The sequence below is a fragment of the Dasypus novemcinctus genome, chromosome 2 (genome assembly GCF_030445035.2).
Source record: "Dasypus novemcinctus isolate mDasNov1 chromosome 2, mDasNov1.1.hap2, whole genome shotgun sequence".
NCBI classification, from domain to species: Eukaryota; Metazoa; Chordata; class Mammalia; order Cingulata; family Dasypodidae; genus Dasypus; species Dasypus novemcinctus.
The window spans coordinates 156,947,096-156,962,297 of record NC_080674.1 but is presented as its reverse complement, the minus strand read 5'-3'; the positions used below and the strand labels follow the sequence as shown (position 1 = coordinate 156,962,297).

The 15,202-nt window shown below is 36.6% G+C and overlaps 1 protein-coding gene across 3 annotated transcripts in view; it reads right to left on the bottom strand.

Moving 5' to 3' along the window:
• Window positions 1–15,202, bottom strand: part of SPINK5 (serine peptidase inhibitor Kazal type 5) — a 72,171-nt gene that overhangs the window by 19,810 nt on the left and 37,159 nt on the right. For all 3 annotated transcript variants that reach the window (XM_012523340.4, XM_071210583.1, XM_071210584.1), the window contains exons 12-21: window positions 15,059–15,140; window positions 12,992–13,119; window positions 12,273–12,345; window positions 11,798–11,925; window positions 8,798–8,846; window positions 7,194–7,321; window positions 6,357–6,420; window positions 3,946–4,073; window positions 2,255–2,351; window positions 736–863 (exon numbers count right to left, since the gene is read on the bottom strand). In XM_012523340.4, coding sequence (XP_012378794.1) covers window positions 736–863; window positions 2,255–2,351; window positions 3,946–4,073; window positions 6,357–6,420; window positions 7,194–7,321; window positions 8,798–8,846; window positions 11,798–11,925; window positions 12,273–12,345; window positions 12,992–13,119; window positions 15,059–15,140 — 1,005 coding nt within the window. The remainder of the gene's footprint in view (window positions 1–735; window positions 864–2,254; window positions 2,352–3,945; window positions 4,074–6,356; window positions 6,421–7,193; window positions 7,322–8,797; window positions 8,847–11,797; window positions 11,926–12,272; window positions 12,346–12,991; window positions 13,120–15,058; window positions 15,141–15,202) is intronic.

Sequence of the window (15,202 nt, the reverse complement as noted above, 5' to 3'; positions counted from 1 at the left end):
TTTCAAGATGGCACTAACTCCCCAAGAGACCTTGAGTAAACCAATTTCTCATTCTGGCTCTCAGTTTTTCTCATCTCTAACATGCAGCATTTGGATCAGATTTTCTCATATGCTCCTTTTAGGTGACAGGAAGAGAAGGAAGTGAAGTTTGGGCAGAGGCAAGGGGTAAATAGCATTAAATACTTATGAATTAATTGTCATATTTAGGAGCATTGTGACAGGCATCAAGGTCACCTAGAAAACTCTCAATTTATAGATGGAACTAAGAGAGGATATGTTACTTGCCTCCATAAGACAAATTAAAAGTGGCTGTGCTAGATCATAAATCACTCCAATTTCCTACCATTCAACGAAGGAAAATGCACAGATGGGGCAGGCCTGGATTATGTTATATGTGTCCCATGCATAAGATAAGAAACAAGCTCTCTTAAATTCTGCTGGACATCTATCCCGAATGGCCATCACAAAGTCTTCCTCAGATTTTGGCACACATTTTCTAAAGAAAAATGTATCTTGATGGCACTTATAAGTCACAGAATTATGATGGAAAATGGAATAGGAATTAGCCACTTGATCACATACCCTTGCTAGGGCTCAATGGTCCTTCAGAAATGCAAAGGAAAGAAATTGATATTTGAAAATTAGCAAAAATAATAATTTTTATGGAAGGAGTCATAAGCAAATGAGAGAGAGCCATTCACATATCTCTCTCCCAAATTAAAGAGCAATACTTACAGTATTTCTTTACACATGAGACACTTATTGTTGTATGATCTGCCATCAGCCCCACGTACAGGATCACTCTCCCGAGTACAGCTGAGTTTTCCATTTTTCATTTTTTCCCGATACTCAGCACATTGGTCCTGAAAGGAGATAAGGAAGTAGACCTCCTGGGTAGCACAGTCAGTTGCATTCTTATTAAGTCTGATAATAGTTTGAGTGTGAAAAGTTCTTGTCTACCTCCCCTTATAAGAATTATAATATCTAACACTGATACCTGCTGAGAAGGAGGGGCTAGAATTGTCCATATTCAAATCCTAAGAGGTCAGTCATCGTGGCTACTAGTATTTCTTTCAAGTTTCCACACAGAGAAATCATAATGCTGGCTGAGATTTAACAGTGTAGCTCACAGGTCAACAAAAGATAGCCCATAGGCCAATCTGACGTGTTGACTGTTTTTATATAAAAAGTGTTACTGAAACACAGCCTCATTCATTCATTTAGATATTATTTAGGGGTGGTTTCTCACAATGATGGCAGTTGAATCATTGCAACAGAGATCATAGGGCCCACAAAGCCTAAAATATTTACTATCTGTGCCTTTAGAGAAAAAGTTTGCTGACCTCTGCTATAGTTAGAAGGGAAAAAGAAATATTATTGAGAGGAAGCACAAAATTATGTAATGGAAGTGATAAGGCAGATAGGCTTGAGCAAATTTTGAGGAAAATAGGCAAAAAGTTTTAACAGGTTTATTCCTTGAGAGTGAGAACTCAGCCTCTTAAAGCTGAAAAAAAAAAAAGGAAAAACAGAAAGGCCAGACTTTCTCAAGGATAAATATAGGTCAGGTGTCATGTCTGGGAGCAAAGAGATAGTCTTGATATCCCAAGATCATAATAAGAACAGTAAAGTTCCCCAAATCTTATGAAATCGTATTCATACACCCAAGGAGTGGGCTTACATGCAACATTGTCATGGTGACACTTAAAAATGACTCAGTAAATGTGCTAAACACTTGCCTAATTTATTTTATTTTATCCCTCTAAGAGTATTGCTAAATAAAGGAAGCTAGAGTTCATTCAAATTAATTTATCAAGGCTTCACATGTCATAGGATTGTAGGTCAAACCATCTGATTCCAAAGCCTATGCTCTTTTACGATATTTTGGATAGCAGGTTTGGATCAATGGAAAAGATACCTCGAAAATGTGGTTTCTTCCAAGACAAGAGAGAATAATAAAGTAAAATGAAGAACAAGTGATGCTAATGAGACCTATTATTAGAGTGAGGGCTAGAATACTCTGTGAAGAAGGACCAGGAGACTGAAATAAAGTCATTGGGTATAATGAAGACAAAATGAGACCTATAGAGGCTAAATATTGCTGATCTTAACCTTGACCATTAAGGAGATATATTAAGCATCCAAGGATGCTTTCCAACTGAACTCTAAATGTATTCACCTTTACCATAGATGACTTCACAGTCCCATCGTCAGAGAGGAGCCCACTCTGCCTATGGAAATTAGAGGTTATTCTTACCTCACCATTTCCACCACCACTGCCATAGGAGGTATGTCCTGAAGCAATTCTCTGATCTTCATTTTCTTTCCTTTTTCTTTCTTCATCTTCTCTCTGGCTGGAAGTTAGAAAATAGGAGATAAGGAATAATAGATTAGAGAGAACAGAGTACATTTCAATGAGTTTCTCGTCATATGACCAAATTGGATTTGTTCAGGATTCATCAGCATTTATTGAACATCTACTATGTTCAGGTACTCTTCTCTGAAAATAAAAGATGAATTAGGTGGAGTCCTTTTCCTGGAAGACTCTCATTAGAGTAGATGTAGACCAACATGTGCATAACCATGTCCGACACAAGGTGAGCAATTAACTAGCACTTCATAAGTGCTCGCTGGGTGTCTCCAACCAGGCATCTCCAAGTACCTCTTATTCATGAGGTCCAGAATAATTATCTTCTCTTGCCAAATGCATTCTTCCTTCTTGATTTCCTGTCTTTGGTGGGGAAGAAAACTTGAAATCATCTCTAACTACTCCCTCTAGTCCAGGTCATACAGCTGTTGCCACAAAACATTGACTTCAACTTTGCGATGTCTCCCATCATAACCCAACCACCTTCTGTTCTACTCCCCTCTCCCTGCTTACTTCTCACTAGATTACTACTGCCCCCTCCCACCAGGAGCATTCTGAATTTTAGTTCCCTTCCTTCTCTTTTCCTCCTTTTTTACTGCTGATATGAATCTTCCTAAAGGAACAACATTTATGCCACTTACTCTCCCTCCTAAAAAATTTTAGCAGCTTCCCACAACATGTAGAATTTACTTTAAAATCCTTGGCTTTACATTCAAAGCTGGTACAGCTTGTAACTTCTAATTGAAACTAGATGACTTGCTCTTTATTGTGTGTAGCTATAGCTCTGTCAGTTTTAGATCTTCACTTCTTCTCTTCTTCTGTACTCATTCTTTCCACTCATGTCCACATCCTATCCAAATTAAAAAGTCCAGTTCTATTCCCCCATAAAACATTGTTTCCTCCCTGAAATACCGTAATACTTTGTATACATTTTGAATTTACAAATTCCTCCTTTTGATTGGACTATGTCCATGTTTAATCGCTAGTATGATCTCTGAGAAGAGTGTCTCATTCATCTTTGTATAATCATTGTACATGTTGGTGTTCAACAAATGACTTGATCTACTTTAATATTTTAGGTGTTCTTCCCAACTTTGCATAAAGAGCTACCTTCCATTTTCCTAAACATGTGATATGCTCAAAAAACATAGAGGAGTAAGAGTGACAGGAAAATCTGTGTGTTTTCTTCCCAATGGGGAATTCCAGGATAATCCTGAGAAAGGATCTTAACCATCAACATTTAGGGGAAACATTACAAATCCAAGGATGCTTTCCAACTGAACACTAAATGTATTCACTTGACAGCAAAGGACTTAGAATTTTATCCTGGAAGATATTGTGATCTATTGGGTTGCTCTACCCCAGAACTAATAGAGAATGGAATAATCTACTAATATATTATCTATTTCTAGAACTATGAATCTGGGCCTTTTTAAAGAAGAATTCACCTAAAAATGTTTACAATTTATCATTTCATTCTTTTGCAGGTAAGGAAAGGAGGATTGCAATACATATTATCAACTTACTTCTTTCCCTCCCCAACTCTGCCAACCACTGCAAAAGCTTCATTGTTTACTCACAAGACTGCCTTGCACATGGCACACTTGTTGCCATGGGTCTTGCCATCTGGGCCACGCACAGGATCATTTTCTCGTGTGCAAAAAAGACTTCCATTTTGCAAAAGACTACGAAATTCACTGCATGTATCCTAAAAGACGGGGGGAGAAAAGCAAGAACTTGGGTATTTCAATGGAAATTCATTTGTTGACATTCTACAAAGTGCTTCCTGGAAAGAAAAGAAAACGACTGGAAGAATTTTTTCTGGCACTTGCATCATTCAATTTCCACTTAGCTCAAAGGACTTCAAACTACTTTTGTATTTCTTTTTCCTTTATATTCAGCTCCTAAATCCCTACTGAACTTGTAATTACATACAAGCAAGACTCCCTTAATAAACTGGGTTTCTGAAAACTGTTTAGGACAACTAGAAAATTTTATTGGGGGGAAGTGGTTGTGGCTCACTCACTTGGGCTCCTGTCTACCATATGGGAGGCCCTGGGTTCACGACTCCTTGTGAAGGCAGGTTCGTCCACATGCTATGGAGAGCCTACTCAGCAAGGTGATGCAACAACAACAACAACAAAAAAGGCTAAAAGAGAGACAAGCCAAAAAAAAAAAAAAGAACACAGAAGAGCACACAGCAAATGGACACAGAGAGCAGACAGCACACAAAAAGCCACAAGGGAGTGGGGGTGATTTTTATTGGGGGCTAGAACAACTAGATCTTATAATCTAGATAGGATGTGGACCTGAGTGGAAAGAATGAGTAGAGAAGAGGGAAAGAACATATGTGAAAATCTAAAACTGGGCGGCGGACTTGGCCCAGTGGTTGGGGCGTCCGTACACCACATGGGAGGTCTGTGGTTCAAGCTCCAGGCCTCCTTGACCCGTGTGCAGCTGGCCCATACGCGGTGCTGATGAGCGCGGGGAGTGCCCTGCCACGCAGGGGTGTCCCCTGCGTAGGGGAGCCCCACGCGCGGGGAGTGCGCCCCGTGGGGAGAGCCGCCCAGTGCGAAAGAAAGTGCAGCCTGCCCAGGAGTGGCGCCACACACATGGAGAGATGACACAACAAAAAAGAAACACAGATTCCAGAGCCGCCGACAACAACAGAAGCGGACAAAGAAAACGCAGCAAATAGACACAGAGAACAGACAACCGGGGTGGCAGGGCAGAGGGGAAGGGGAGAGAAATTTTAAAAAAAAAAAGAAAATCTAAAACTGAGAAAACTATAGTGACATACAGAAGAGAGCAAGTCATCTAGTTTCAAGTAAGATCCACAATCCTTTCTTGGAGTTTTGTGATGCATATCTTTTATATTATAATGCAGTAAAATAATTCACACATCAAAGAATCAAAGAGGTTCAGTTTTGGATAGACCCACAAATTTCATCAGGTCCGGTCAATCATACCATATCTCAATCCCTTTACATCATACTTGCCAAGAAGCTGGCCAATTTCTGTGGGAATACCTGCAATAATGAGGAATTCATGACCTTCCCAGGTGATTCATTCCAAAATTTCTATAAAGTAGTTCCATAAATTAGCCATAGTACTACTTTCGGGGAACCATAGAATATAACTCTAATGCTTATAGGATTCCTATTCCTAAGGCTTATTTATCTAAATTATCATTAAAAAGTAGAAGAATGTTTCTTCAGACCAGCAAAGTTGAAGTATTTATTTCCCTCAAAGCTAGAGAATATTTTTTTTACTCCACATGAGACCACCAAATATTTATAGAGAGCTTTCTTGTCCTTCCCCCATAGCTCCCTACATTATCTTCTATGAGCTATACAACCCCAGACACTTCAATCATTCTGTATATGACTGACTTCAATACCCTTTCTCATTCTGGATACTTCCTCTTTCTTAAAAAATTGAACATAATGTATTAGGAAGTGTGCTGGATTTAGTGTCAAGAAGCCTGGGTTTGGATTTTATTTTATTTTTCTACTTTTCAACTGTCAGAACTTTGAAATCTGAAGACAAGGGTTCTGATACTGGCATTCTCAATAACTTGGGGAACAATTTCCCCCCCCTCTGGACTTGAAATCTTCTCAGTTTACAAACAGGACAAAAGACTAAACCAGGGGATCTGCATACTATGGCCTATGGGGCAAAATCTGGTCAACCACCTGTTTTTGTAAATAAAGTTTTATTGGAACTCAGCCATATCAGTTCATTTGCATATTATCAATGGCTGCTTTAAAGCTATAACAACAGTTTTGAGTAGTTGCCACAGAGACCATACAGCCACAAAGATTAAAATATTTACTGTCTGGCCCTTTAGGAAAAAGTGTCTCAATTCCCTGGCCTAAAAACCCAGAGTTTTTTCATAGATAGGACCTTCAGTTACTCCATGAGTTATTGTTTCAGAGAAATTGAAAAACCGCCTCCTACCACTGAGGTATCAACCTGCTTGGACATCTACCTTTCCAACTTCTCTTTTAGTTTTTGCTCTGGGTTCAGCTTCTTTTTCTTTTGCTTCTCGTTGGCTGCAAAAGAAGGGGAAAAATAATTCCTAGCACCCAACACAGAAATATTTCATTACTCCTACACTTCTACGAAATTATTTTTGGAGTACAAAGGTAAATATTCTTCTTGTTTCGATTGTTACTTAAAGCATAAGACAAACATGTCATAGCAGACCAGTAAATAAATTTTCATTACTATATTTCATCAGGGTAATATAGGGCATTGCCCTACTCCCTAGAAAAGCAACTAGGATATTTAAAAATATTGACCACTGTGGCTAGAGATATTAATAGATTTCCAATTTGTTATGAAATGATTACATCTTTGTATTATACATGATAGTGACTTATGTATGCAGAGAACAGAAGTTCCAGTCCTTTAAATATCATTAACTCAGGGGAATTTGCCCTCAGCATTTGGTCATCTCTTGATGGTGACTCAAGTACCTTTCAGAACACTGAGATCACTAAAGAGACATGCTCCAATTAGATGGCTTAATAATAGGAAACCCCCTGAATTCAATGCAAACAGTCTTCATTATCTACCTCCCGGAGATTATCATTTATTATCATCTCCTTAACCCACATCTGGCCTCTCTTTGCCTACACTCAGCAGCAGTGGCTGCAGGATTGTCACTAAATGACCATTTCTTAACGTCTTATCAATGTGCTTTTAAAATTAATGATGTAACATGCAACCCACAGCATACATTCTACATGATTATAGGGAATCTGAAACTTGGAGATGATAAATGATAAAGAATCTGGTAGGAGAGATGAGGGTGTCTACTCACAACAAACTTGCACACATGGCACACTTGCTTGCATGTATTTTGCCATCTGGGTCACGGACAGGATCATTCTCCCTGGTACATATGAGCTTTCCATTCCTTACTTGGTTCCGAAATTCACTGCAGAGATCCTGGAAAATGAAGAAAATATTTGCTTGGTGGGGAGTGTTTCTACTCTTCCTGCATCTTTGTCTTTTACAGAGTAAGGAATAAGTATTGGAGAAAAGAGAGAAAGGAAAAAATGGTTAAATAGAGCAGTACATCGATAAACACTTACAAGGCTGCCATCACGGACTCAGAATTGTCCTGGCACTAGAGTGAACTATAAATAATTGTCATCATTGCTCTCCTGAGTGGGCCTAAAATCTAGGTAGGGAAGAAGGCTGACAAAATTGGTAGAGATCAATCAAACATATTTAAGTTTGCATTGTGTTGCATTCCATACTCTATGAAAGCTGGGGGAGATCAAAGATGAGGAAATTCAATAGACCTAGAAAAGAAATCTTTCCGGAGGAGCTGAGAATATTTGCAGAGGTTTTATATGTTTTTAGGAGGCTGAGAAAGAAGAGAAAACATGTGCTTAGACTAAGGACTGAAGTTTTTTGTTCTTTTTTGTTTTGTTTTGGAATTTGTGAAAAGAACAAGATGGATGGGGGAACAAGTATGATCCCTGAAAGAAAGTGACAGCTTTCTGGGAGTGTACTGATAATGTCCAGGGATGAGGAATGAGTATTTGAACCAGGAGAAGAACAGTTGAGTTGGAGAGAAGGAGAAATAGGTTATCACTATTTGAAAAACCTAATACGACTTGGCAACTGACCAAATATCATGGATGAGACAAATTTTCAATTCTAAATTACCAGTAAAAAGATGGTACCAGCTAACATAAACCGTCATTGAAAAAGTGAGTCAATTAAAAGTAGGCTTTTTAACTGGATCAAATTTTCTCAAATAATTAGACTTGTATTTTTGTAACTGCTATTAGGGGTAGAATAAATAAAGGTAAATCGTATATATGGCTATTTCATGAGAGTAATCCAGAGTCAACCCATAGAAAGATTTTGTTCTGCTACTTACAAGGCTATAAAATTATAGAAGTATTGAGGGTAGAGTTTTTTAAAAACTGGAAAATCATAGGATTTAATTATGTGAATTGTTTTTGAAAAAACTAGCACTTCCTCCATTGCTGGGTGGTAATATATAAAATTGTTTTGTAAATTGTACTGATGTGAATTATAAGGATTTTGTGCTGTCTATTTGAAATAGTAGAGGTGTGAATAGCAAAACTTGAAATTAGTAAATTGCACAGTTTGATATTAATAATCCATGCAGAAATCTAAAAGAAGCCAAATATGGAAAATATACCTTACTAAGAGTTAATGCTCCAATTTTTATGAAATTAATTTCAAAATTTTAATAATTATAAAAAACAGTTGGTACTCTGGGAGCTTCTGAATACAACAATTATTTTCAAGTTAAAAGTTTTCTGTGTCAATTTCAGGCATGAAAAATGAGTAGGAAAGCATTTATGCTAAGGAGACCTGTAGTATGCTTTTGTAGAGGAAAAAAATGTCAGGGCATAGCATCGGCATCCCTGAGAAAATTACCTTTCCAGCTTCCCTTTTAGCCTTTGGTCTTGCTCTTTCTCCTTGTTGACTATAAGGAATAGAACAACAACAACAAAAAAAAAGATGAAGAAAAAATGGATCTTAATAAAGGAGATCCTAAACATTCACAGATCATTGATTCACACATGTCATCATTGCTTTGATTATTCCCTAGCAACCTCAAAGAAGCCACCCACAATTTGAGGAGATAATAAACTAAAGTCAAACACCTCATCTCAAGATGAATGGTGTGTAAGAGTAAATCCCTTATTTATAAACTTAGATAACATTATAAATTATAAGAGAATTTATTTAACTTCCCTGCCTCTATACTGCAATAATAATTTCTTATTCACTGATCCTTTTGGATCTGCAATAACTATTTATAAAATGATAGTACATGGTTTCTAGGAGGCAGTACAGCATGGTGGTTAAGCAGAAAGACCCAGTAGCTAAATTGCATAAAGAACAGAAGCAAGTGCGTTAACCTCTTTCTGCCTTGGTTTCCTCACCTTTAAATGGCAGGGAGGGGAGGGGAGGAGAGGTAAGTAGAGCACCTTTCTCATGGTATTTTTGTGAGGATTAAATGAATTGATAAATATATAGCAATAAGAACAATGTCTGGTACATAATAAAGTGACTGACATTGTGACATAATGGATTGATATTATCATTACTGTAAACATTATTGAAAGTTAATCCTGCAGAAATAGACATATGATAGAAAGAGAAGTGAGAGTGATAGTTCTTAGCCATTTTGTATAACTAATAGAGTTGCAAATCAAGTTCAGGGGACTAGAACTAAAGGATAATTAGCTCTATAAAATAAATAATTCAATTATGTTGTATTGACAGAAAATAAATTATTTGTGAAAATATTTGTGTGTTCCAATCAACATAAGATTTTCTCATCAATCAAATTAGAACTTTTTAAAAAAGTATAAAAGACTGTTGTTAATATGTGGTGTAAAGGTGCACAATAAATTAGTTGGGAGAGAATGATTCTTAAGAAAGTCAAAACCCTGGGCTAACATAACCATAAAATTTGAAGTGATAAAACTATTTTTATAGGGAATTTTATATTAATGGGGGAAAATACTGAAATAGCTTAAAAATCATGTGTTTTTTTATATTTCTTTATATAGATGCTGATCTAAATTTTACCATGAGTTTAAGTTGAGTAAAAATCTTAAACGTTTTCTTTCCATATAGGAAATTATCAGAGCAAACAGCAGAGCTGACCACTAGATGGCAGAATAGTTTCTTTGTTGAGAAAGATTCATAGAGGTAAAGAAAAACAGACAGAAACAAGTCTCAAAATAGGTAAACCAACTACCAGAAGTTCATAAAGGCCTTGATAAATTATTGTATCTTGACTACACCATACAGTGAGAAATATATCATTTTATTCATAAGGCACATGTCCTGTGTCAACATTTCCTTCATTCTCAACTTCTCTGGGACTTAGAGCTTTCATCTGTAATTTGTGATAATACAAAACTAGTTTCATATTGTTCTTGTAAAGATTAAATGAGACAAGAGAGCAAAGTTCTTGGCAAGTACCATCATTTGTATGTATTCAGTAAATATTGAGAATAATGATTATATGGAAATTGTTTTGACTTCAATCTAAAAGATTTTTAGTACTTCCATTGCTCAAAAGCTACAAAAGAAATCTGCTGAGTTATATTGCTCTCTGTCAGCCAAGACTGAATAATTGAATCATTTCAGAGATGCTGGGCACATAGAAAATAAATTGGGGTATCCTTTGGGTCAGAGATTAAATTCAGGAAAATCAAAGACTCCTGTTTGAGGACACCTATCATGTCATTTATTCTAATGTCATAATCTAAGGCCCCTACAAATGAGTATCCAACTCCTATGCAACAAAATCTCATTCTGGAAGCAGTATTTCCCTACTGTAGGTATGATGTGATTGTGGGTGAAACAAGTAGTCTGGGAAGATGAATGTTAGTTAGAGAAGAGCTGGAAGATAATATTGGGAATGTATAACAATGATTTTGGTAGTCAGTGAGGATTATAGTTAATATAAATACAGGAATGATCTTCTATTACAAGGTGTTAAGAATATAGTGACATGGGGAAAATGTAGCTAATGTAATTTATAGACTATGGTTAACAACAACATTATAATGTTTTTGTAGCAAAAGCAAAGGTGGTGCTATATTAATTTTAAAGGTAAAAAAGAATATGGGGTTTGGTTTTGTGAGATACAAATACAATGAAGCATTTATTTTATTTTCTTCATTTTTTCTCATTAATAAGGAGACCATGGCTATGTCATTTAACTAGTCTGTGTTCATTTGTGTATCTTTCTGAATACTAGAGGAAAAACAGTTAACAATTGGAATTAGATGAGATGAAAGTGCCTGAAAAAGAACTTTTTTAGGAAGGATGTTTCCATAAGTTGTTGAACTGCCTTTTTCTGTTCTTTTTATTTTTTTGAATTTGAAACAAAGTTATTTAAAATAAAAATAAATAAATAAATAAAGTGTATTTTCAGCTTGAGCCCATAGCTGTCTCTCTATAACTCCCATCCATTTTAATTTTTTCCCCTGACTTCACATAGAATAAGCAGGAAGAAAGACATAAAAACTCATAAAATTTTCCAGGCATCATTCTGGTATTTTACCTGAAAATCTCATCTATTCTATTTCATCCAGATGATAATCTTTCAGAAAACTAAAAACAATTAGTATGATTATCATGGAGTATTCTCTTCTCTGGATGAAAGATCCTGAGTCTCTTCTGAAATGTCCTGGAAGTTATTCTGAGTTCTTTTACCATGGCAATAGTTACCATCTTAAAGTTCTCGACTTTGCTGTTGCTTGTTTGTTTTTTCTGTCCCTTTATATGTGGTGCCCAGAACTGAATGCTACACTGAAGAGGAAAACACATTATTCACCATTGTTTGAAAACTTCCATAGCAGTTCCCTCTCCCCACTCCCTTAGAAGCCCTGTAGACACAACTCTACTCACAGGAAGGCATCACACATGGAGCAAGTGTTGCCATACATTTTCCCATCTTGGCCCTGGATGGGGTCATGCTCTCTAGTGCAAAGAAGCTGTCCATTCCTCATTGATTTGCGGTATTCACTGCACAACTCCTATGAAATCAAAGAAATAAGTTGGAGATGATAAACATAGTTTGGATCAGATTGCAAGAATAATAGCTGAAGAGTTTAGGCTTTTTTTAAAAAAGGAGATTCAACAATGTTTTTATTTTAGAAAGGTTTTTAACTTTGGAGACATGGCTATATTTAAGATTCTGATTAAAGTTATGGAACCTCAACTTAAAAAGTCACATATGCGCATATGAATGTGTACACACATTGTGTAAACACAAACTGTACAGATGTTTCAAACAGTTTAAGGGAATTTATGGATTGCCTGAACACTATCTGTGGATCCCCAGGTCCATACACCCCTGACTTGTAAGACAGTGTTCATTCACCTCAAATGAAGTATTCTCAGATTGTCTTTTATTCCTTGATTCACCTTCCTTCCTTTTCTTTTCTTCCGCTTGGCTAACAGGGAGTGAAAAAAAAAGATATGAGTAAGAACCATAGAATCTCAAGATTGAAAGTGACATCAAATATCATTTAATAATTACAGTTAATATCTATTTTCTTACTATACACTTAAACATGTGTTCATACTATTAATTCTAACAACTGCACTTAGCAGAAACTTTTATTATATTCCACTTGACACATAAGAAAACTGGCTAACAGATAAAATGTATAACTTGCCCAAGGACAGAGAGCTAAGAAGTACAGACTAATGTTTTAAATCTTATTCCAGAAGTAGTTTTCTAAATTTCCAATGTTTGCTAATGTATCATTGATTACTAACTATCTAGCTTTTGCTTTAATTCTGCCAGTGAAATCTCTGCCTATATCATCCATTACAACTGTAGTAGGTCAGCCCATTTTTGAAATTCTCAAAAAGTGAGAAAATTCTTCCTGATATTGAACTTGAATCTGTCTTCCATAAATTTTACCCACTGGACTCACTTTAACATCAGAGATAACATGTAACTCATCCTGTTTTCACATTTATAAACAAAAACTAGTTGCATGTTTAGAGACTGTAACCCTCCCCTTGCCTAAGTTTGCCCAATTCTTAACTAAGGACAAAGTCATCCTTTTTCCCAGATGCAGTCCCACTTACAAGAAAGTCTCACACATGGAGCAAGTGTTGCCATGCATTTTCCCATCTGGGCCCTGGATGGGGTCGTTCTCTCTGGTGCATGGTAATTTTCCATCCCTCACAAACTTGTGATATTCACTACACAGCTCCTGCCAAGAGAGAGAAAGTAAGTTGGATACATATTTCATTGCTACTCAGTTAAGAAGATTAAAATATCTACATTGGCATAACACTAATGTTGAGTCTCTCTATGCCTAGAATTTTAGTTTTGTCTCTTTCACATGGAATTCAACAAAGCTTACCATTTGGTAAAAGATGGGAAAAAATAAGACATAATAGAACATTACATTATAACACAAACAGAAAACAAGCAATCTCCACTATATTCCATGCAGAATAAAATAAATGTACACATATATGTACGGAAAATCTGAGAATTTAGAGGTTGGGACCCTGAAATCCGATTATAGAAACCAGGGAAGATTTCAGGAAGAAAGAATAATTTGGGTGAGAATGTATAGAGTAAATCGGATTTTCCTGGATTAAAAAATTATGGTTTGAACGTAGGGGTGTCCCCACGTAGGGGAGCCCCACGCATAAGGAGTGCACCCGGTAAGGAGAGCCGCCCAGCGCCAAAGAAAGTGCAGCCTGCCCAGGAATGGCGCTGCCCACACTTCCCGTGACGCTGACGACAACAGAAACGGACAAAGAAACAAGACGCAGCAAATAGACACAGAGAACAGACAACCAGGGCAGGGCGGGGAAGGGAGAGAAATAAATAAATAAATAAATCTTTAAAAATATATATATGGTTTAAGAAATAAGCATACAAAATTGTGAGAATAAAATAAGCTGAGAAACACTGGTAGGAAACCACCTGTCACAAACAGAACATGAATTTGTCAATGCAGGTAAAGAGCCAAATAAGAGATAAGGAGACTGAAATTGATCCTACAGTTGATGGTGAACTATTTGAGGGTTTTAAGTGATCTGATTTATATTGAAAACATTATTTTAGCTGTGCTTAAGGGGGAATAACTGGATAAGTATTAGATAGAATCATGCAGGGAAATTAGGAGCCTTTGATTATCTAAGTGATAATCACTGATGCTAGGCTATGGAAATGAATATTGTAGCATTTCAGAGGTGAAATCATACCTTTATTGTAAGATCAAGGTATTTTTATCCCAATTCAGATATGAAATTTCAGAAATACTCCTATGTAGAAAATATACATGCAGTTTCTCTGGAAAGTGGTTAGAAAAAGCTCATAGCTCCTCTTGTTTATGGCAGTACTTATGCTGTTCTTTTCTGAGATGAGAGCATCACAAATGTGTTTGAGGTGACCTGGGCAATGTGGGGAAAGTCATTCTGGAATCTGGGGTTCTTTGCTCATTGGTTCTCTCATGTCCTGCCATGTAGAGTCCAGTCTATTTCAGAGAAACCCGTTTAGATTTGGCCCAGTTCGAGGTCTCCCGGGATGATGAAGCAGTGCTGATGCTTTTTAAAGGTTTATCGTAAATATAGACTAAAGACTCCGAAATTCTTTCCTTAACTCACGAATCTTTCAGAGCCCTCAAATTTACCTTAGTGTCTAGGTAGCCTTTCCTAACACAAGTCCATATTTATCATAGTTGGGGAATTTTTTTCCTGTTTAGATAGTAATTATACTTTATATTCCAAATATATTTTACAGTTTATAAAGTATAGTCATATTATTTATCTCTTAGTTCCTTCCAATAACCCTCTGGAGTAGGAAAGGCAAGGATCACTAGCCCAATTTATCAGAAACTAAGAATGAGAGGAGTTTAACGGCTTGTTCAAGAAAAGACAGTCTCTAAATAATAGAACTAGAACAAGAACTCTGTGCTTCAGACTCCAGATAAGTTATTTATTATACAGCATTTGTCTCTAAAGCAGCAATAATTGATCAGTATATCAATCTCCCATTCTTCTCAGTGGCCTCCCCAGATTAAAGGATTACTATTTTCTGAAGACTTTTATAGAGTAATATTCTAGCTTTTAAGCTTTCTAAGGTGTACTCAAATTATAGTGCCAGGTAGTACCAAGTGGGTGGATTCTACTCACTGCATATGAAGGAGACTTATCAGATTCTCTTTTATGCCTTGCTTCTACTTCAGCTTGTTTCTTTTCTTCAGCTTCTGCTTGACTAAATGCGAGAGAAAACGAGAAAGATCCATTAGGACTGAAAACAGTCAATGACTTCTCCAC